This window comes from Hyperoodon ampullatus, assembly GCF_949752795.1.
Source record: "Hyperoodon ampullatus genome assembly, chromosome: 10".
Lineage (NCBI taxonomy): Eukaryota > Metazoa > Chordata > Mammalia > Artiodactyla > Ziphiidae > Hyperoodon > Hyperoodon ampullatus.
Genome location: NC_136923.1, coordinates 67,478,506 through 67,498,943, shown reverse-complemented (window position 1 = coordinate 67,498,943; position 20,438 = coordinate 67,478,506). Strand labels below are relative to the sequence as shown.

General features: G+C 51.6%; 2 protein-coding genes across 4 annotated transcripts; both read right to left on the bottom strand.

Annotated features, from left to right (window-relative positions):
- Nucleotides 1-3,984: 3,984 nt before the first annotated feature.
- Nucleotides 3,985-6,656, bottom strand: RPL10A (ribosomal protein L10a). 3 transcript variants are annotated; one of them, XM_079713762.1, is made up of 6 exons: nucleotides 6,616-6,656; nucleotides 6,194-6,268; nucleotides 6,038-6,118; nucleotides 5,534-5,682; nucleotides 4,474-4,646; nucleotides 3,985-4,188 (listed from the first exon to the last, which is right to left on the bottom strand). In XM_079713762.1, exons 1-6 carry the CDS (start codon nucleotides 6,618-6,620, stop codon nucleotides 4,018-4,020), a joined length of 654 nt encoding a protein of 217 aa, XP_079569888.1. In that variant the 5' UTR covers nucleotides 6,621-6,656; the 3' UTR covers nucleotides 3,985-4,017. The 3 variants fall into 3 exon arrangements, with proteins under 3 accessions (XP_079569888.1, XP_079569889.1, XP_079569890.1); XM_079713763.1 differs by lacking the exon at nucleotides 6,038-6,118 and having other exon boundaries at nucleotides 6,616-6,636; XM_079713764.1 differs by lacking the exons at nucleotides 6,038-6,118; nucleotides 6,194-6,268; nucleotides 6,616-6,656 and adding an exon at nucleotides 5,774-5,934.
- A 1,839-nt stretch (nucleotides 6,657-8,495) lies between these two features.
- Nucleotides 8,496-18,919, bottom strand: FANCE (FA complementation group E; the record flags this gene model as incomplete). The annotated part of the gene is made up of 10 exons (XM_079713057.1): nucleotides 18,540-18,919; nucleotides 15,247-15,868; nucleotides 14,614-14,658; nucleotides 14,220-14,288; nucleotides 13,780-13,923; nucleotides 13,240-13,363; nucleotides 12,936-13,014; nucleotides 11,508-11,574; nucleotides 10,142-10,267; nucleotides 8,496-8,597 (listed from the first exon to the last, which is right to left on the bottom strand). Exons 1-10 carry the CDS (start codon nucleotides 18,785-18,787, stop codon nucleotides 8,496-8,498), a joined length of 1,626 nt encoding a protein of 541 aa, XP_079569183.1. The 5' UTR covers nucleotides 18,788-18,919.
- Nucleotides 18,920-20,438: the final 1,519 nt, after the last annotated feature.

Below are 20,438 nucleotides of genomic sequence, written 5' to 3'. Positions count from 1 at the left end.
AGTGCTCCCGAAATGGATGGCTGCTAGCGGGGGCGGGGGAAGCTGGACTCCAACCTGCCCCTGTCTGCCTGGGAAAACCTTAGTGTCCTCAGTGGACATGGGTTGTTTATCAGAAATTCAAATTTAACTGGGCATCCTGTATTTTCATTTGCTGAATCTGGCAGCCCTACTCTAGAATCTCATCTTCTAGATCATTCTGGTCCAACCTCCAATTTTGCAGATGAGGAAACAGAAGAGGTTAAATGCTCTTCTCACTCAGCTGTCAGTGGTAACACCAGGATTTGAACCTGGTCTTCTGACTTTAAGCCCAGGCACTTGGTAAACTATTAAAATAATCAGGCGGCCTTTTGTCTTGGTCCACTGCACTGGAGGGACCCAAGACTGTTGCTTGCAGGATGGGGAGCGTGCCTGGAGCCCCAACCAGGTGGGAGGGTTTCCTGGAGATAGAAATGGTTTATGAAAGACCCACCATGTGCTATGCCTAGGGCTGGATGCAAAATCCAGTCTCTACTAATAGGTGATTGTATGTGTTGGGTGCTTGAATCATCATCACGTGGGTTGCCCTCATGCTCCTGGAGTAAACAGCCTGCAGGTGATTTCTATTAGAATACTGTAGGTCTCAGGCAGAAATATCAAGAGGTGAAATATGGCTGGCCTCCTCACTGGCCACCCCCCACCCCCATATACGAATGTAACAGATACAGGGGCACAGGGGCGGGTGATAACTACATAGTTTTGAGGTCTCAAAATAGGAAAGGAACCAGGATAAGAAGGTGGGTCTTGTGAGCCCAACGCCCAGGGCTCTCTCCTGGAAGTGGCTCTCCCTGGCCAGGGTTCTGTGGAAAGCTGTAAGAAAAGGCCAAGAAAGCAGGGGCCCAAAGAAGAGGCCGGTAGTTCTCTTTCCTGCCCCTCGTTTCTGATGTCCCTAGGGAAGATGGAGGTGGGCCATCATTTTGCCAATTCCACGGTCAAAGCCTGAGCAGTCCTGGGGTTTCAAGGGGGCTCTTTATTTCCTTCTAGTACAAATGCTGGAGAACTGGGGCTCCCCAGATATCTGAACCCTGAATTCTAACTCAGATGCACACTAAGCTTTAGTCTAAAGCCTAAAGTCATCCTAGAGGCTGGGGTTTAAGATAGCTCAACCCTCATTTAGAATCGAATCAGTCTGCCGCCACACGTGTTCTCCGTTCGCTTTGCTTTCCCATTCTGCCTCCTCCTTTTTCCTTTCATCCCTATCATGGTGCCACGGGCCTCTGGAGCGCAGGCACCACGGCTCTAACCAGCTTCTGGGCAGGCCAGCAGAAGGTGGTGAGTCATATTGGTTTAATACAGAGTTAGTTTTTAAGTACTCCTACCCCAATACATAAGGCGTAGATTTATAAAGTGGAGTGGGTTTAATTTTTAAATTCAGGTGATGCGAATCAATAATCCAGTAAGACTCAAGTTCCCAAGTATTTCTAAAACATTCCCATAGTTTCCAAAACTATTTTTAAGGATTTCAATCCTTGGCTCTTTTCAAACAGGAGGGTGTGACTGATTCTGAAGGCACCTTGTTCTCCCCACTCATCACCATTAATGAGATAGATGTCCTTGGGATGGCCTCCATTCAGTCTGTCCTAAACCCAACCAAGGCAGACAAGCAGGGACTTGTGTGCCCGCTCTGGTACACATGTGTATGCAACTATACCTAACTGCCATTTTACAACTGCTGTTTAACCGAGTACCAAGTGCCTGGCACTGTGCAAAGCACGTCATGCTTTTAGCAGGTACCATCATCAGCTGCACTTTCAGATGAGTTTTCTGGAAGTTAAGAGGCTGGCTCAGCAGCCTCCCATGGCTCCTGAGTGGCAGAGCTGGGATTCACTCGGGCACCGGGGGGGGCCTCAGCCCACAGCCACCTGGCTGGTCTTCTTCCACCCAAGAAATTGTATGCACTGTGTCATGGGAACCTCCTCTGTGAAACCCTTGCTCCACCGTGACGCTGCTCATTGATAGCACAGCTGCTGGTGCAAACAACTGTCTTCCTGGCTTCTAGAAGTGGTTTGCTTTTATCTCACAGGCCCTGTGATCATTATGGCTCTCAGGGTTGGCCACCAAAGGTGCACTGGGGCCCACCTTAGCAAGCACATGAGACCTGCTTGTTTGCCTTCACCTAATGGTTCTCACGTCTTTTATTTTCTCTTGCTGTACTCAGCTTTGTAAAAGACAGGGTATAAAATGTACTCATACTTGTCAATTACTTTTTATATTCCTCTAGTCATCAAATCACAAGTTTCCTGCCTTATTTGAGCTGTGGCCTTTCCCTGATTACAAAAATCACAGAACTTCAGAAAATCCCCTCAATCACATAACTCCTAGCTTTGAATGTGGTCAACATTATATGTAAGCTTCCAATCACTTTAACTAGGCATAAAGTTTTTTCCTTTCAGTAAAATTGGATCCTAACTAGTTTCACAGCCAGCTTTTCCCCCTCCTTACCTACTGGGAACATTGTTCAACAAGCCTAGGTATTTCATCACTCCTGTGGTTGTATTACCAGAGGAGCAAGTTAGGCCTATCACCTTGAGAACCAAAATTCTCTGCTCACCACAAGATTAGCTATTTTACCTGCAGTTATAACTTGAAAGCTAAAATGACAAATCTTTTGGTGCATACCTTGTGCTCTTCACTGTTCAAGTACAGATAAAGCTTGTTTTGAGAAGGTACGGCATTTTTATTTATGCTTTGATTAGCCTTTCAGCTCTAGTTCCTTTACTGACCAAAGTTAAATGAGGCAGATTAAAGTCAAAGGTTAGGGACTTCCCTGGTGGTCCAGTGGCTAAGACTCTGCACTCCCAATGCAGGGGGCCCGGCTTGGATCCCTGGTCAGGCAACTAGATCCCTCATACCACAACTGAGTTCACGCCACAACTAAAGATCTACCGTACAGCAACTAAGACCCGGCGCAGCCAAATAAAATATTTTAAGAAATAAAGTCAAAGGTTAAATCACAGGTATTTCCCACACCAGAGCCACCTTTCCAGTGCTGGGTGCTGGAGGCAAGAACGGCAACAGGAAGTTCCTCAGGCCAGGGAGGGGGCCTAGAAGTTTCCACAGGCAGATACCACCCATTTGCCAAACTCCCCTAGACAACAGGGTCCCTAAATCAGAGTATTATCAGGTCTTGTAATTTTTCTTCCTAAATATCTTACCTAGTAAATCACTACCCCCAAACATAAGGGTACTCAATTTGTGGGTCAAGAAAGCAAATACCAGACCAGTTTCTCAGGGTATGTGGACCACTCTAATCAGAAGCATCTAGGAAGCCAATCCCAGGCTCACCAAACTCCAATCTCCATTTGTAACTACTTGGGGATTCCTGCAGACCAAGACCCCAAATGATTTCAAGGGATCAAAAAGCCCTCCAGGGCTTCCCTGGTGGTGCAGTGGTTGCAAGTCCGCCTGCCGATGCAGGGGACACGGGTTCGTGCCCTGGTCCAGGAAGATCCCACATGCCGCGGAGAGCTAGGCCCGTGAGCCATGGCCACTGAGCCTGCACATCCGGAGCCTGTGCTCCGCAACAGTGAGAAGCCCATGTACCGCGGAAAAAAAAAAAAAAGCCCTCCAAACAAAAAGCCCATGTTAAGAACTGCTGGCATACAGGCCATAGGTTAAGCATGCTGCCAAGGAAAGGCCAAGTCAGTATCCTCAATGTGAAGGTTCTAACCCCCCCTTTCTACTAGTGACAGGCAGCAGCAGTACAGGCTGGGTTAATGGCCCCAATCTGCTCTTCTCAGGGTTATTTGAAAAACTTCAGCCCTGATTAGCAGCCCTATTAGTATCCAGGAGATCTTAATAAGACTCCGTTTCTGAGGGCAGAAAGAATGCCCTGCCTTATTTGCAGTAAATGACTACCCATCAAGGGCTCATCAGTGCAGTGCTGTGGCATGCAAGGTCAGCTCACAAAGCACCGCCCCCCCTTCCCAAAGCCACAGGAGACGGTGGTAATGGTGGGAGCATGGTTTATTAAGCTGTGCCTTAGTACAGGCGCTGGGGCTTGCCCATGGTGCTCTTAATGTACAAAGCCCGAACGTTCTGCCAATTTTTCTTGAGCAACGACACCAGGAAGTTGACAGCTAAGTGGATGTTGTACACAAGCTCATCATCTGTCATTTTCACGTGGCCAACAGCCACTGCCAGACACAGCACCTGTGGGGAAAGGAAGGTCAAATCAGGTTGGTGGCTAGATTCAAGAGAATGGAGAGTGGGCCAATCTACAAGCCAGGTGGCCCATCCCTATGACCTCCAGTGACCTAATGAGCCGTGCTCTGGCCCCAGACCAAGACCAGAGTTATTTGAAAAGCTTCAATCCTGTTAGGTGACTGTCACAAGTCCTAATAAGTATCCACAGAAATGCAAACCAGAGCTCCCACTTGGAGAACGTGGGTCAACTTCACCACTGTTCAACCTATGCAACCGGCTAGACCTCCTCACCTTCTTCATCTGGAACTTGATTGTGGACTTCACTTCATCAACTTTGGCCACCATGTTCTCATTGTGGGTCAGCAAGGAAGGGAACTTGCCAGCCTTATTCAGGCCTGGGCCCAGGATTCGTGGGATCTGCTTGATCAGAGACTCTGAAGCCAAAAAGGCATCATACTTCTTGGCTGGTAAAGAGGGGAAGCCGTTAGGACCTGGCCCCTGAAGACACCTCTAAACAGGGCTATGAGACAACTGCAGAAGTGGCCTCTAACCAGCACTCTACCCCTTGCCCAGCTACCGACTTTTTTTTGTGGTACGCGGGCCTCTCACTGTTGTGGCCTATCCCGTTGCGGAGCACAGGCTCCGGGCCCACAGGCTCAGTGGCCACGGCTCACGGGCCTAGCTGCTCCACGGCATGTGGGATCTTCCCGGACCGGGGCATGAACCTGCATCGGCAGGCGGACTCTCAACCACTGCGCCACCAGGGAAGCCCAGCTACCGAGTCTTTTTAATCCAGTATTATCTCCATCCTCTGGACTTTTACTGGCCTAACATTCACATGAAACCCGGTAGCAGAAGTCCAGGCTGACCCACAACCCATCCTGCAATGGAAAATGCTCACGCTAGTTAAGACCGCCTGGTTTCAAATCCTGCCTTTTTAGCTGTACAACTGGGGAACCTGTTTATCTGTAAAATGCTCAAATTACATAGCCTAAAGGTTAAAATGAAATATGGGAGCTTTAAGTAGAAATTTCAATTCATAATGTACCAACACCTGACCTGTCAATGTGACAGTTCTCACTTGCATAGAAAAGAACCACTGCCTGGCCTTCTTAAACCCAATCCTCAAAGCAAAATAGAATTTTCACGTGGCTAGAAAATACCAATCAAGTTAACCAACCACAGCAGATCCTTTCTGTCCTGACTCTACACCATCATCACTTTAAAATCCAAGTGGCAGAAATACTCCTGTTCTACCACTCCAGTGAGAACTGCCTCCACCCTAACCCACATACTAAACCACACCATGGTGGGTGCGTGGGCGGGGAAGAACCACACCAGGCACACTCACCCAGCTTCTTGACCAGTTTCTTATTCTTGTTGAGTTTCTTCAGGGCCTCGATGTCCATGTGGGGGATGTCCACAGCCTTGGCCTCATCACAATGCTGCTGGTCCCCCAGAACACACACGGAAAACTTGGGGCGGGGAGTGGACTTAAGCCTGCATTTTGGGGGACAGTATAGGTCACAGCCAGCCCTGGGTCCCAAGGGCAGGTGAAGGGGTCTGGGACCGCTGCAGCACTGAGCCTTACCCAGAGCGTCCGCATTCACCAACAGCTAGTCTGGCTTCTCAAACTAGCCGGCGGGCTCAGCCAAGGCCTCCCCACGCCTCCCCTCTTGTTTTAAGACCCAGGGTGGGGGTCCGTCCAGCCACGCCTGCCCGGAGCAGGGGGTCTGCACTACCCGAGCACTTCAGTGCCGCACGTGCCTGGCCGCCTCGGGCTCAACAGGAGCCTGAAGGGAGGAGACAGGCATGGGGGACACTGAGGGCTGGGTGGGATTAGAACGGTGCCAACCTGACGGTGCCCGAGAAGCGTTTGTCCTTCTGAGGGTCATAGTTCTTCAGGCTTATCTGAAGCTCCACCGTCTCCAAAAACCTTTAAAAAGCGTAACAAAGTTAACGGACCGCCCGCGGCTTCCCAAAGCAGCCCTCCGCGGAAGTCCGCGCTTACTTCCGGCGCTTGCGCTGGTTCCCGTGCAGGACTTCCCGCACCGCCTCGTAGAGGGTGTCTCGGGAGACTTTGCTGCTGCAAGAAGGAAGCAAGACGAGCGCTCAGGACAAGCGAGCAGTGGACCAATCCGTTGGGGTGTCAGAAGGCTCAGGCTCGGGGATGGTCCACGGAATACTCCCCGGGAATTCCGGACGCCAAGTGGGGCAATCTGGACCAGATGCAAAACCCGGGGAAGAGGGGCCCTACTGGCGGCCGGCCTTGACACGCGAACTCCAACGCCAGGCCCGTAGGCCGAAGCCTGGCAAAAATGCCCCACGGCAAAGCATAGGCAAGGACCCCCGATTCCGCCCGTAGTGTCTCCCTCCCCACGGGGGAGCCCGGAGGCGCGGATGACTGCGGATAGCACTCTAAGCGCCACTAACCTCATAGTCCCTGGCGCCGCGATAACCGGAAAAGAGACAACCTCAGTTCGCGCATGCGCTCAAATAGGACCTGGTTATCGCGAGAGATGCCTTGTTCCCGCGGCTTCCTTCTTGAGAGCAGTCGGGTCGCTCAGTGCCGGGGGTGGGGCACCGCGGCAGCTGGGTGTTGCACCGCTAGACCTGCGCGACCACCTGAGCTGCGGTCGTCCCGGGCGCCCGTTGGCACCAGCAGCTGCCCTAGGCCCTTAGGGAAGAGGCTGGGCCCAGGACAGTGAGCTGCAGTAGTCACACTCCTGAGCGCCGCCCGTTGCCGGCCGCTGAGAGCGTGCAATTCCGACATGTTTGTCCCTTAAGCCTCCATGCTGCCTCCTGACCTTAGCACCTGCTTCACTTCTCAAAAGCAGGCTTTGCTCCTGACCTGTCTCCCTCATCATCTTGTTCTAACGGGAGCTCACGGCTTCTGAGGAAGTTGTGGGAAGGGAAATGTCGAGTTCCCTTCCCGGCGCCTCAGAGCCTGCGGTGGGGAGGAGCGGGTAAGGTTCTGTGATGAACTTTCACCTGATAGTTGACTCAGTAACATCTACAGGTTGTGTCTTCTTGTTTGTTTGTTTGTTTTTTAAATATTTACTTTGGCTGCGCTGGATCTTTGTTGTGGTATGTTTAGTTGCAGCATGTGTGATCTTATTTGCGGCATGTGAACTCTTATTTGCAGCATGCATGTGGGATCTAGTTCCCTGCCCAGGGATCGAACCCGGGCCCTCTGCATTCGGAGCGCTGAGTCTTTCCCACTGGACCACCAAGGAAGTCCCCAGGTTAAGTGTTTACTATGAACAAGGCGCCTAGCTAAGTGCTGTGGGACTATAGTTGTAGAACACACAAGCCCACAGTATTGCACACCCTTTCTGCCTTTCCTGTCCAATAGGCCTCATCCTGTTCTCTGCTCACAGTAATCCCAGGAGCCCTTCAGCTCCCTCCTCAAAAGTCATCATCTGCCCAAAAGTCTTCCCCAACTCCAGGCTGAGTCACTCTCACCCTCAAGCCCCCTTCCCCAGTGCAGGATGCACAGCCCACGTACTCAACAGACAGCTCTGATAGGGCTGGGGTGGGTGGTATCATACATGATCTGGCCCACAGAACTCTACCACCTTCCCCACACCGAACGTTTCCCTTGGAAAAAGATGCCCCTGTCACTGAGCAGGGTGGGGGTGGCGTGGTATGTGTTAGTTTTCAGCAAACACCCAGAGTTAGTAGGAAGGCAGGCACTGCTTCTAATAAGACATTACTGAGCTTTCTGCTTTTTATGAAATACCACTGATAAATTATTATTCAAGTCAGAAACAACACAGAGGATCATAACATACACTTGAGCACAAGAGATTTGTGCTAAGCATACAGGTCTCCCGGGGCTCCTGGAGCATCACTGTCGTCCACTCTGGGTCAGCTTTGACCCTACTGAGGCCTATCTTAATTCCTATTTTATTTATTATTATTATATTTTGGCCACATCTCACGGCATGCGGAACTCCCCAAACCAGGGATCCAACCCTCGTCCCCTGCAATGGAAGTGTGGAGTCTTAACCACTGGACCTGTCTTAAAGTGTCTGTCCCCACAGCCTGAGGTAGAAATGACAAGGAGGCAGCCCAGGCTCAGCAGCTCTTGGTAGTACAACTCACCCAGCCCCCTTAGCCCCAGACCCTTCCTGCTGGCTGGGTGGCCCAGATGGCCTCTCTGCAGCCTGGAGCAGGGAGACAGTTGACTCCTGGGATGGCCAGGCTCAGCCCTGACCCCCAGGCAAGGGGCAGGGTGAGGTGCTCAGGGCAGAAGTGTCCTTTGGGAATCTGATGAGGGAGGTCCGGGAGGGTGGTCCCTTGGTGGATGGTCAGGGGGCCAGATGTCTCAGGGCAGCCTGCAGGGACTTCCTCAGGAAAGTGGTATTGAGCTCCAGAACTGCAGCCAGGCCCAGCCTCTGGGGCTCACTGATCTGGAGAGAAGGAAGAATCATGTCTGGACTCCAGCAGCTGATCCCTCCCCTCTCCCCTCTGCCCCTGGGCTCTGTTTAGTTAGAAGAGAGAAATCCAGGACACAAGGACAATAGGAGGAGATGACTCCCTGAGCAATCTATCCTCATTATCTCACCATGGTTAAGCAAGGTGTTTGGATTCAGGTAGACCTGGGGTCAAACACTAACTGCACAACGTACTATGTCAGCCATATTAAGAATAGTTGACAATTATTAGGTGCTTACTATGTGGCAGCACTTTATATGCATGACTTCATTTAATCCTCACAATCCTCCCATTTTACAGATGAGGAAACTGAGGTTCAGAGACACTCCACTGTGGCTGCCACATTCCTTCTGGGCCATTCTTTCTTCCCTGACCTGTTGCTGCAACCTCTGACCCATCTCTGCCCCGTACCTTCACTCTCCAATCCCCACTCCTTGCCAAGGCCAGAGGTTTCTTTATAGAATACAAATCTAATCAGGTCACTCCAGCTGAAGGCCCTGAGATAACCTCTGATGCCTCATATTGCAGGTCCTTCCAGGATCTACAGAGGGTCTTCAGAGGATCCAGGAGCTCCCTGAAATTGTGCATAAGATGTGTATTCATATTTCCATTTTTCTGGGAGGATGTATGCCTTTCACCAAATCATCAAATAGGCCTGTGATCCCAAGAAAAGTGTTAAGAGCCAAGAGAAGACCTGGTCTTCAAGATAAAGTCCAAGCTCCTCACCATAACCTACAGGGCCCTCCATTAGATGCTACCATGACTTGGCAATGTGACCTTGGGCAAATTACTTTAACCTGCGTCTCAACTGCCTCACCTATAAAATGGAGCTAATAATAGTATCTTCTCATAGGACTAACATCTGGAATAAACTAGTGAGTTAACATATGCAAAGGGCTTAGAACGATGCCTGGAACATCTCAGGGGCTACAAGTATCAGCTCTCAGTATTTTAGCTCTCTAACTTCATGCCCTACAGCCATCTACTCTTGGGATTTTAGGCCTCAGCTACAATGATGTACCTGCAGATCCCCTGGGATATTGAGTGCTTACACTGTTTCTTTTGCCTGGAATGCCCTTTCCTTCATCTCCGCCCTTGACTACCACTCACCCTTTAAGAGTCAGGAAGCCTGTCCCAACTCCCAACCACAAACAAGGTTTAGTTGCCCCCTTTTCCTCTGTCATCAAATGCCCTGTGCATACCTTTCACCTGGCTCCTACCAGATATTACAATGAGCCATTTATCATCTCTCTCCCCTCTCACTAACTGGGGGAGAGGTTCAAGTCCAGGACAGAAACTGTGATATGGTCACTGTTGATTCCCTAATGCCCCAGATAGCATCTGGCCCACAGCAGTGCTGGCTGGATGAATGAACTCCTAAGCAGTCTCCCTCCCCTGTCTTGGGCTTGAACTTGTGGTTTCCCAGGCTAACACTCAGGGTTTTCTCCCTGGCAAACATATACCCTCGTGGCAGGCTCAGAGCAGCAGGAGCAGCCCTCATGGCCCTACCAATACTCACAGTGGCCTGATACTTGGTTATCACTGTCAGCATGAGCTTGGCATAGGCCATGGACGTGGTGGCTGCTGGCCCCTCTTTACAGAGTTTCTCCATCAACACACTGAACTTCTCAGAGGGCATCTCCACCTGCACACGTTAGGAGATCAGACAGTAGCACAAGAAAGGGCCCTGGATTCAACTCCCAACTCCATCACTTCCTAACCAGGTGACCCTGTGCAGGTCACTTAACTGAGACTCAGTTTCCACATCTATAAAATGGGGCTCATGATGTCAAACTCTGAAGACTGTGAAAAGGATTAAATGAGATTATGCACATAAAGCCTAGCACACAGGTCTCAGAAAATGGTGGCCACTGTTGCACAGGCTCAGACTAGGAGATGGGGGACAAGGATCCCTCGCCTGGCTTAGTGGTTGAAGATATAAAGGAGTGAGGTCCCAAGGGGGCACTGGCAGTATAATAACAATAGATCTTCATAGTCACAATTTAATAAATACTTATTATGCATTAGGTATCATTCTGAGCATGTTACACCAATTATCCCATTTAAACCTCACCCCAGTTTTATGTGGTAGGTGCTATCATCACTCCCCTTTTGCAGATGAGGAAACTGAGGCATAAAGAGGTTAAGTCAACTACCTACGTTATAAACAAATGAGGCAGAATTTTAGGTACTGATATATGGAAAAACTGCTTAAACGTACTGTTAGATGAAAAAAGCAAAGTGCAGAGCCTGAGCGTGGTGTGTTACCATCTATGTAGAAGGCAGGGGAAAAGTACATTTCACCATGTGTCCTTGTATATAGACAGCATCTCTGGGAGGGTTCCCCTGCCACTAGTAACACTGATTAGCCCTGCAGAGGGGAATCTGGGTGGCTGGGGGAAATTTTTTCACTATATCCTTTTAAGCTTTCAAAATTATGAACATATGAATCTATTACCTATTCAAAAATAAATTAGGCACTGTCCCTTGGCAGTCCAGTGGTTAGGACTCTGCGCTTCCACTTCAGGGGGCACAGGTTCAATCCCTGGTCGGGGAACTAGGATCCCGCATGCCACGCAGTGCGGCCAAAAAATAAATTAATTAAATTAAAAAATAAATTAAATTTACACACACACACATCAAAAAGTCCCTCCCCAAGGCCACACAGCTACTAAGAGGCAGAGCTGGGATTCACCGTGCAGTCAGCTCTCTGCTACCGGCCTTTCAAGCCCCTGGACCCTCCCACTGTCACGGGCACCCTGCCAGAGGGCAGTCATCCTGCTTGCCCCTCCATCACTGAAGGGGTCAGACACCCAGGAGCTGCACACCCAGCCACGGCACTGCAGCGCTTCTTTGTCCACTCTTCCCCAAGGCAGCCTGCTCACCTGCCGCTCCAGGAGTGACTGCAACACCAAGAAAGTCTCTTCCTTCCAGGGCAGCTCCAAGATCTGTCTGCAAGGCACAGGCCCCAGTGAGGAAAGCTCAGCCTCCCACCTGAGCCTGAGTATCTACTGCTCCTACCCCAAGGCAGGGCAAGGCCCTGGGGACAGCCAAGATCTCCAGCCAACAGAGGAAGCAGTCAGAGCCCCCCGATGCTGGCGGCCATCTAGCAGCCACTGCTGCAGAGCCCATACTCAGTGCTGGGAAGGCCACAGCCCAAGACCCCCGGGACCTGACATGAAGGATTTGGCAGTGAGAGGTACAAAGGTCCCCTGGAAAATAACCAGAAGTCGATAGTGCCTCTTGAGTTCGAAAGCAGAGGACGACCCAGGGAAGAGGAGGATGATGATGGGTGAGATGACACACAGGAGGCTTCCTAGAGAAGGCGAGACCTCCCTGCGGAGCCCAGCCCACGGTGAGGTCCACTCCAGCTGCACCTACTGTCCTCAGCTTGTTTGGAAAAGCAGGATGTCACATGGAAACGGTGCGGCTTCTTGGATGCACAGACTTGGGTTTGATCCCAGGCTTTCGCACTTGCTGGCTGTGTGACCTTTGGCCACCTCCCACAACCTCTCTGAGCTTCAGTTTTTCCATCTCTAAGGCGGCCGCAGCACTTACCTCACAGGATTGCATGAAAGACTAACGAAGTAATAAATCTAAAGCACAGAGAAAGTGCTCAATAACTGCTGGCTGGTAGTATTTTTGCGACTGTCCCCTTCTCATATTATAGTTAGCATTTCATATTTCACGTTAGTGTCTAATGAGATCTCACCTACTCATTATTTCTACATGTCTGTATCTTGACTCCCCAATTTTGATACCCAAATTTAACACCAAATTAATAACAATATTTGAGCACTCACTAGGTACCAAATACTGTGCTGAGGCCATTATATGCATTATCACATTTACTATCTAGAAAAGCTCTACAGAGTTCATACGTGGAAACAGAGGCTCAGAGAGATGGAATAACCTGTATTAAACTCACACATTTAAAGAAAAGGCAAGGTTGAGACCTGCAACCATGTCTGTCTGACTCCAGAGCCAGTGCTCTGAACCACTACGCCATGTTCCAACTATGCCAAGGACTCAAGAGCAGGAGCATCAGCCTCTTCGCATTCCCGGGGGCACCTGGCACAGAAGACTGAAACCCTGGGCTTGGGAAGGTGCATGGGATGGCAGCTTACAGGGGCCCACAGGTGGGAAGGCACAAGCCAGGCTCAGGACAGCGAGAGGGGGCATCGGCTGTGCCACTGCCTGTATTTCAGGCACAGGGCCTGGTACCCAGCCGGCTCCAAGTCCAGAATGCCAAGAACAGGTTTGGCCAGAGGGAGGAGGTGCGGGTGGGGCCAGCGTGGAGCTTGTACACTCACCCCAGCATTAGAGCCTGCATGTCCGGCTCCAGGGCCTCGTCCTTTGTAAGGCAACACAGTAACTCTGTTTGAGCTGGACCTGGGTGGGCGACAGCAGAGGGGAAAAGTCTGGGAGAAGCTGGCAGGAGAGAATAGGGCTAGCAGGGAACAAAATGCCTGGCCCTTTACAGGTGGCATTGTCTGGGAAGCAACAGGTATCTTCATTTATTGAAAACTCAGCTCCTGCCAGCGCCACCCAGGGGGTGAAGGGTGCTGGGAACAGACAGGGCAGAGCTACCAGGCCTGGGGCCCATTCCAGAATTACCTGTTCCTGGGGCTTGGAGCACAGGGCCAAGGAGGGCTCTGCAGACGGCATAGGTGTACTTAGTACAGAAGGAGGTCAGGGCAGTTGTGAGCAAGCGGGAGGCTGAGGAAGTCAGGGAGAGAATCTACAGCCAACGGGGAGGAAAATATTCATTTCTTTCTTCTTCCTTCCTATCAGTGTTTATTGAACACGTATTTCAGAGGCTCACACATTACAGTACAGAGAAAAAAGAAGTTCTTTTATCTAGGACTCACATGGATCCACTCATTGGAAAGGACACATAGCTCCCTTCCCCAGCTCCCAAATCCCTGATCCCAAACCCCAAATCCCTTCCGCTTCTGTGAGGATCTGGGGCCCAAGAAGGAGGAGTTAGATGCCAGGTGGGTAGATGGCCTAGGGGGCTATGCTCTTCCCTTGCCCCAGGCTCCCCAGACAAGGAGATGCATGCAAGGCTGGGAACCGCCCCCTCCCACCCTGCTGAGGGTTCAGACTCTCTCCCTCACTGTCCCTGGCGCTCCATGTGTGTCCCAGCGCACCTACCCGTCCAAGGAAGAGGCTCCTGGTCAGCACAGTAGCATTGCTGAGGCTGAGGTCTGGTGAAAGGGCCAGCAGCCAGGTGCAGAGCTGCAGGAGACCTGTGTCCGAGAGCTGCGGGAGCTGCAGCTGGGCACACACCAGGTCCACCTGCCAAGGAGGAGGGAGGACACCGGGACACTCAGCCTGTCTCTGCTGGGCTGTCTCAATCCAACCGGGCAGCAGAAGGGGCGAGGCCAGGACACTCCAGGGTAAGGTAAGGTGGGGAGAGCTGCCCTACGGGGAGGAACCAAGGGCTAAAAGAAACCTCTGAGGGTCACCCCTGCCCCGAGACCAAAAAACCCAACAAAATCCCCTCCCCAAATTCCTGCATGAGGCAGGGAAACACGAACTTAAATGGAGAGAGGGACCGTGTCCTCAGGGCCAGGCAGTTTTTCTGGACTCACCTGACCAGGACTGCATTCGTGGAGAAGCTGCAGCTCAACTGGTGGGGTGCCCTCCAGCCCTTCCACCCCCTGGGAAGGCAAATCCCATGTTAGGACCTGCAGAGCCCTCAGTGACAAGTCACTGAGGCCACCCCTTCAATTGGCAGAGTGGATGGCTAAGGACCCCAGAAGGTGCTACTAGAGGAGAGGAACTTGCCTGGAGTTAGAACCTGTCTCAGGTTAGACAACATACTTGGACCAAGAAAAGCCTTTGCAGGGACTGTGCTCAGACCTTCATTCCAACCCCGTCACCCAAACGGCCTGTTCCTCACTGCACTGGGGCTTCCCTGGGCACAGCTGGGGTCCAGGCAGGGGGCGGAAGAAGGGTTATGGGTAGCAGAGTAGGGCCAGTCACCTTCCCGAGGGTCTTGAGCAACTGCTGCAGCCTGGGAACTTGTTCCTGCAGAGGAGAGCCCAGTCACTGCCATGTCCCCACCCACGCAGCATGGCCCCCAACCCAGACCCAGCCCTCTCTCTGAGAAGGCCCCAGATCAGTGGGCGTTAGCGGGCAAAGGTGATTCAAGAGAGCCAGAACATGAAGCGTAAACCTTGCAAAGTGCTTAAAGAACTCAAACTAGACAAGACCTATGTAAACCCAGCTGAACAGACTTGTCTTCTCTGCATCCATCCTAATGGGGGCAGACCCAGGCCTTGGGCTGGGAGGACAGGCTGGACATGCTGGTATGATTCCCCCATTCCCATAAGATGGGTGGCAGGGGTAGCTCCAGAGCCTTTCCTCTTCCGTGGTACCCTTAACCTCACACTATTGATCATTAGGTCGAGGGCTCCCACCTCCAGTAACTCCCGTCCCCACCCCCTCCTCAGAATCTGTGGAGCAGAAACTACATTCCCTCAACCCCACCTCCTTCCCCTTGCTCCACGGACTACAGTCATCCCAAGTGGGACACAGTATCCCAACCGGCTTTTGCCCTGTGTAAACCCCCCATTCCTAAAGAATCACTCGAAAGCAGCCTCCTCACCCTAGTACCTGGATAGCTCTGGGCAACTCCAAACTCTCAGGTAGGCCCTTAGCATCCTCTAGACTCTGACCAGCCTCACTGGGCTTAGCCCCCAAAACAGGCTGGTTCTTAATGGATGATGCACCTCCTCCATTGGCCAGGGATTCCAAAGATTCACGTTCAGGTCTGTTTTCCTCATGACTTTCTTCTTCTTCCTTTTCCAAACACCGGAGCCTTTTGGGGGCCCTGTCCCCCTCAGGACTGGCAGGCTCTTCCTCCGGTTCCTTTCTGCGCTTCCCAGGCCGCTGGGAGTCCTTGTCCTCCTCCTGTTCTTTCCCTTCAGGATCTGGAGCCTGGGGCAACTTCAACTTCCTGCCTCCTTGGCCCAGCTGCCTACACAGGCCTCGGAGCTGTCTCTGGCACCTTTTAGACAGTGGGGACACTCCCTCAATGGAGACCCCAACACCTAGATCCCTTCGCAGAAATTCCCCAAGGGTCCGGAGCCAGGGATCAGGGTCGGGGCTTGGATCCTGCTGCACAATCTGCAGCACAGGGTGGAGACTGCTTTCAGGCAGCGACGGCCAAACAGCCATCAGTAGGGACATCAGGTTCCTCTGGCATAACGGGGGCAATCGCAGCAGCAGTGGTTTCCTGGGTAGCAGAGGGAGAACAAGCAGTTAAGAGTGTCTTGCTGAAAGGAACATATAGGGCAGACTGGGTAGAGCTAGAGGCTAGATGGCACCGGACAGATGGGGGCGCTGGTGGGCAGTACCTGCGAGTCAGTATGGATGGAGGAGGGGACAGCATGGAAGTCATTCAACAAGTGAGCATCTATTCTACACTACACTAGGCCCTGCTCTTCGACATCTCCTATTTCAGCTCAAAAATTCACGTTGAAACCTACCCTATAATAGATCCATGCTTGTTTTATGTAAAAAAGAAAAAGAAGCCCTTTCCCAAACTTTACGTAAAAGTAATACTCCAGAATACTGAGCAATGCTTAGCCTGCAGCCCTGTGCTCCCCTTGGCAGTCCCCTGGAACTCACAGGGTCACATCTGTCCAGCTCTGATGTTCCTTTCACTGAACTGGGTTCCTGAGAGGCAGAAGCAGTGTCTCTTTCCTCTGTGTCCCAGTACCCAGCACAACACCAGCCTAAAGCAGGCACTTGGTGCACATTTATTGACTGAATTAAATCTCTGAGAATAAGTGTTCACAGATCAGCAAGACTGCTGTGGACAGAGCAAAGCAGCCATCTGTAACGTGACAAAGGCACGAATGCAGATGCTATGTGACCTGAGGCTTGCTGGAGTGGCAAGCAGGTCATGAATGCATCTAGCCCACCACCCATCATGCCTCTGCACCTCTGTATACATGACTTTGCGGGGCTGTTTGTCATCACACACAGAGGCACTTGGGATATATGAGAGAGGAACGAAACCCTTCATTTTTTTGTGGAGAAAAAACACTAAATGAGAGAGAAAACTAGAGTAAAAGTTAAAAAGATTGTCAATTTGTGGTGGAGGATACTGGGAGTAGAGAAGTGGGGAAGAGCCTACTCCAAGGACTTTTACCTTTTTTGTGCATGGACTCCCTTATCAGAATAAGAGGGTTAAATGCATAAAATACATAGGATTACAAAAGAAAACAATTATACTGCAGTTCAGTTCTATCCAGGGACCGCAGGTTAAGTTCCATTCCCCTTACTCTGTCCAGAAAGAGCCAGACCATTGGGTAAACATTTCTAGAGCGTCCAATTTGCGGATTCAGAAAATTCTCTTGACCATTCTCTTGAAAGAAATTCAAGATGGAGTGTGGGAAGAAGATAATAGAACTTCTATTTCTATTTATCTAAAACATAAAAAATTAAGTATTACAAATATTTAAAATATGGATTGGCCCTCCATATTCCAGTGTCCAGCCCAATTCTTAGGGAGGGAATTCAAGGAGAGTGGGAGGCCTGCTCTTCAGCCCCCTAGAGGCTGAAGGTGGCACCTCACTCCGTTACTTTCTGTATTTTACTTAACTAGATGGTTAAGTGCATCTATGGACGCTGTATTATCTTTCTTAACAAAACGAACCCTCACAAAATGGACACATGGCTTACAAGGATGTCAGAAAAGAAACTGACTACCAGTAAGGGAAGCACAACCTAATTTAGAAATGGCAGAGCTGACACTTCTGCTCCTAGCCACATAAAGAGGGGGGAAAAAGTTCAAAGTCACCCAAAAGACTAGAAATTATCAAGAACACCATCCTTAAGGTAAGAGATCTTGCCCTAAACCGTGTATTATGCTTTGAAAAATTGATAATATAAACCCAGCATGATCCGATGTTTATTGTCATTTACCATGTTTTAAATTTCTGTTTATGGGGACTTCCCTGGTGGCGCAGTGGTAAGGAGTCCGCCTGCCAATGCAGGGGACACGGGTTCCATTCCTGGTCGAGGAAGGTCCCACATGCCGCAGAGCAACTAAGCCCATGTGCCACAACTCCTGAGCCTGCATGCCACAACTAATGAAGCCTGCGCGCCTAGAGCCCGTGCTCCGCAACGAGAAGCCACCGCAATGGGAAGCCCGCGCACTGCAATGAAGAGTAGCCCCTGCTCTCCGCAACTAGAGAAAGCCCGCGTGCAGCAACGAAGACCCAACACAGCCATAAATAAATAAATATAAATAAAATTTTTAAAAATTTCTATTTATGTATACTTGACAATGTACGTATTTTAATACACGTGTACTCTTTTTTTTTTTTTTTTTTTTTGTGGTACGCGGGCCTCTCACTGTCGTGGCCTCTCCCGTTGCGGAGCACAGGCTCCGGACGCGCAGGCTCAGCGGCCATGGCTCACGGGCCCAGCCGCTCCGCGGCATATGGGATCCTCCCAGACCGGGGCACGAACCCGTATCCCCTGCATCGGCAGGCGGACTCTCAACCACTGCGCCACCAGGGAGGCCCACACGTGTACTCTTGATCTATACTGGAGGTAAGAGATGGAAGTGTGTGATTAAAATTAATTAGAATCCACTGACATAATTATTCATTTACACCCAACCGAGGGCAGGTGTCTTCCGTCTAGGTAGGCAGCACTGCACCCAGTACCTACGCCATGAGGGTCTGCCGGAGGCCCCTCCTCACAGGGCGCGCGGAGGCACACGCTCTCGGGGCAAGTATTTCACCTCTCTGTGCCTCGGTCTTCTCATCTAGAGAAGTGGGTAGCGCCAGCCCCTGCCTCACACCACCGTGGAGGATGACGGGCAGCGCCCCGAGCTACGCCAGCGGCCGCCGCGACCAGCAGGGCAGGAGGAACGCGGGCGGACGACTTACAGCACCAGGCGACAGTCCGGGCCCTCCACGACTGGCTCCTCCCGGCACAGCGCCTCGAAGACGCGGTCCCAGCCGAAGGGCTCCCCGCCGCGGCCGCTCAGAGCCCGCAGCATCCCCAAGCCGCGCCGCGCCCCGTCGGGCCCCGCCTGCAGCGCCTGCAGCAGGAGGCGGGCGGGGGCCTCTAGGTGCGCCCAGGGCGCCGGCTCCGCGCCCTCAGCCTGAGCGGGTGCCGCCTCCGGGTCCTCCATGCCCGGGGCCAGGGAGCCGCGCCCTGGTTTCGGGCCTCAGCTCCGGGGCCTGGGGAAAGGGAAGCGGACGACAGCGCCGGCCCTGACGCTGAGGCCGGCCCCTTCCCGCGCGCGCCACATTCCCTCCTCAGCGTTCGGGGAGGCTCTCGGACTCGCACCCTGCCAGCGCGCGAGACTAGATCTGTCAGAAAGGAAAGGAACGGGGAAGTGCGGCCGGGGCTGGGCGCAAGGGCACGCCGGAAGGGGCATGGAGGATAGGAGTAGGGAGGTGGGGCGAAGGCCGAGGGCACATCTACTGACGAGGCGGGACCAGAGTGGGGGCGGTGCCACAAGGAAATAGGTTAGTGGGCGGGGTCATGCAAGAGATAGAGTGGGGCGGGGCTTGACGGAGGAGCGCGTCCTCTGCGGCTGACCCTAACCTCCCTTCCTCCAGCAATCGCTGAAGTAAGTGAGGGGGCGGGCGTACAGAATGGATATCAGGGATCCTGCTGGTTGTACTTCAGGATCCAAGCATCATTTAATTTTAGCTGACGCCCATGTTGCTTATAGATCATGGACTTTGCCATAGGATTTGATCATAATTTACCATAACGTCACCTCTTCCACAGGCCATCAACTGCCATCATTCGGGTTTCAGTCCTCTCCAGAAATGTTTGATCTACTAATATACCCAAGAATGGAGTCGCAGTAAAACCTAATGCCATCTATATGGCCAAAGGCATTCCTGTAAACTTCCTCCCTAAGATCAAGAAGTGGCCTTGCTCTGGTTGTTTATAAGGGACCAAGAGTGCCTCCACCTCCCAGGGTTTTGGTTTAAGGAAATCTGCTGGAGGAGGCAGGCTTCCAGCGAAGGGAGGGACCATAGCAGAGGATAGGAATAAAGGCAGAGGGGAGAAGAGCCCCACAGCACCCCATAAACCCTCCTTTGGGTGTCAGCTTGTATTTCCATCCTCCCAGCTTCTGCTGCCATGCACACATCCACTCAATCAATAAATCTTTACTGAGCACCTAGTGCTCAGGATGCAGGGAACAAAATAAAGACCTTTGCCCTCATTGTTGCTGACCCTCAATTGAGGAGAGACAGACAACTAAGTAAGTAAACAATAGAATGTTTGTTTGTGATAAGTGCTTTCAAGGATATAGCAGGGAAGGGAGATAGTGTGAGGTAGTTTTAAATAGGTGGTCAGGCAAGAGTGCACTTGCTGGGGAGTAACAGCAGAGGTAACCAGACCAGATCTTGTGAGGCCTTGACATCATAGAGAGAATATTTCTTTCACCCTGAATAGTATGGGAAGCCATAGGCATATTTTGAACTGGATCTGATTTCCATTGGAGCCAAATTTTTTATTTTTTCCAAAATGATTTCAAGGGAGGGACTTCCCTGGTGGTCCAGTGGTTAAGAATCCGTCTCGCAATGCAGGGGATGCCGGTTTGATCCCTGGCTGGGGAACTAAGATCCCACATGCCACAGGACAACTAAGCCCGTGTGCCACAACTACTGAGCCCACGCACCACAACTAGAGAGCCCGTGTACTGCAACTACAGAGCCCATGAGCTCTGGAGGCCATGCACCACAACTAGAGAGAAGCCCACACACTGCAAGGAAGAGCCTGTGCATTGCAACAGAAGATCCCGCATGCCGCAACTAAGA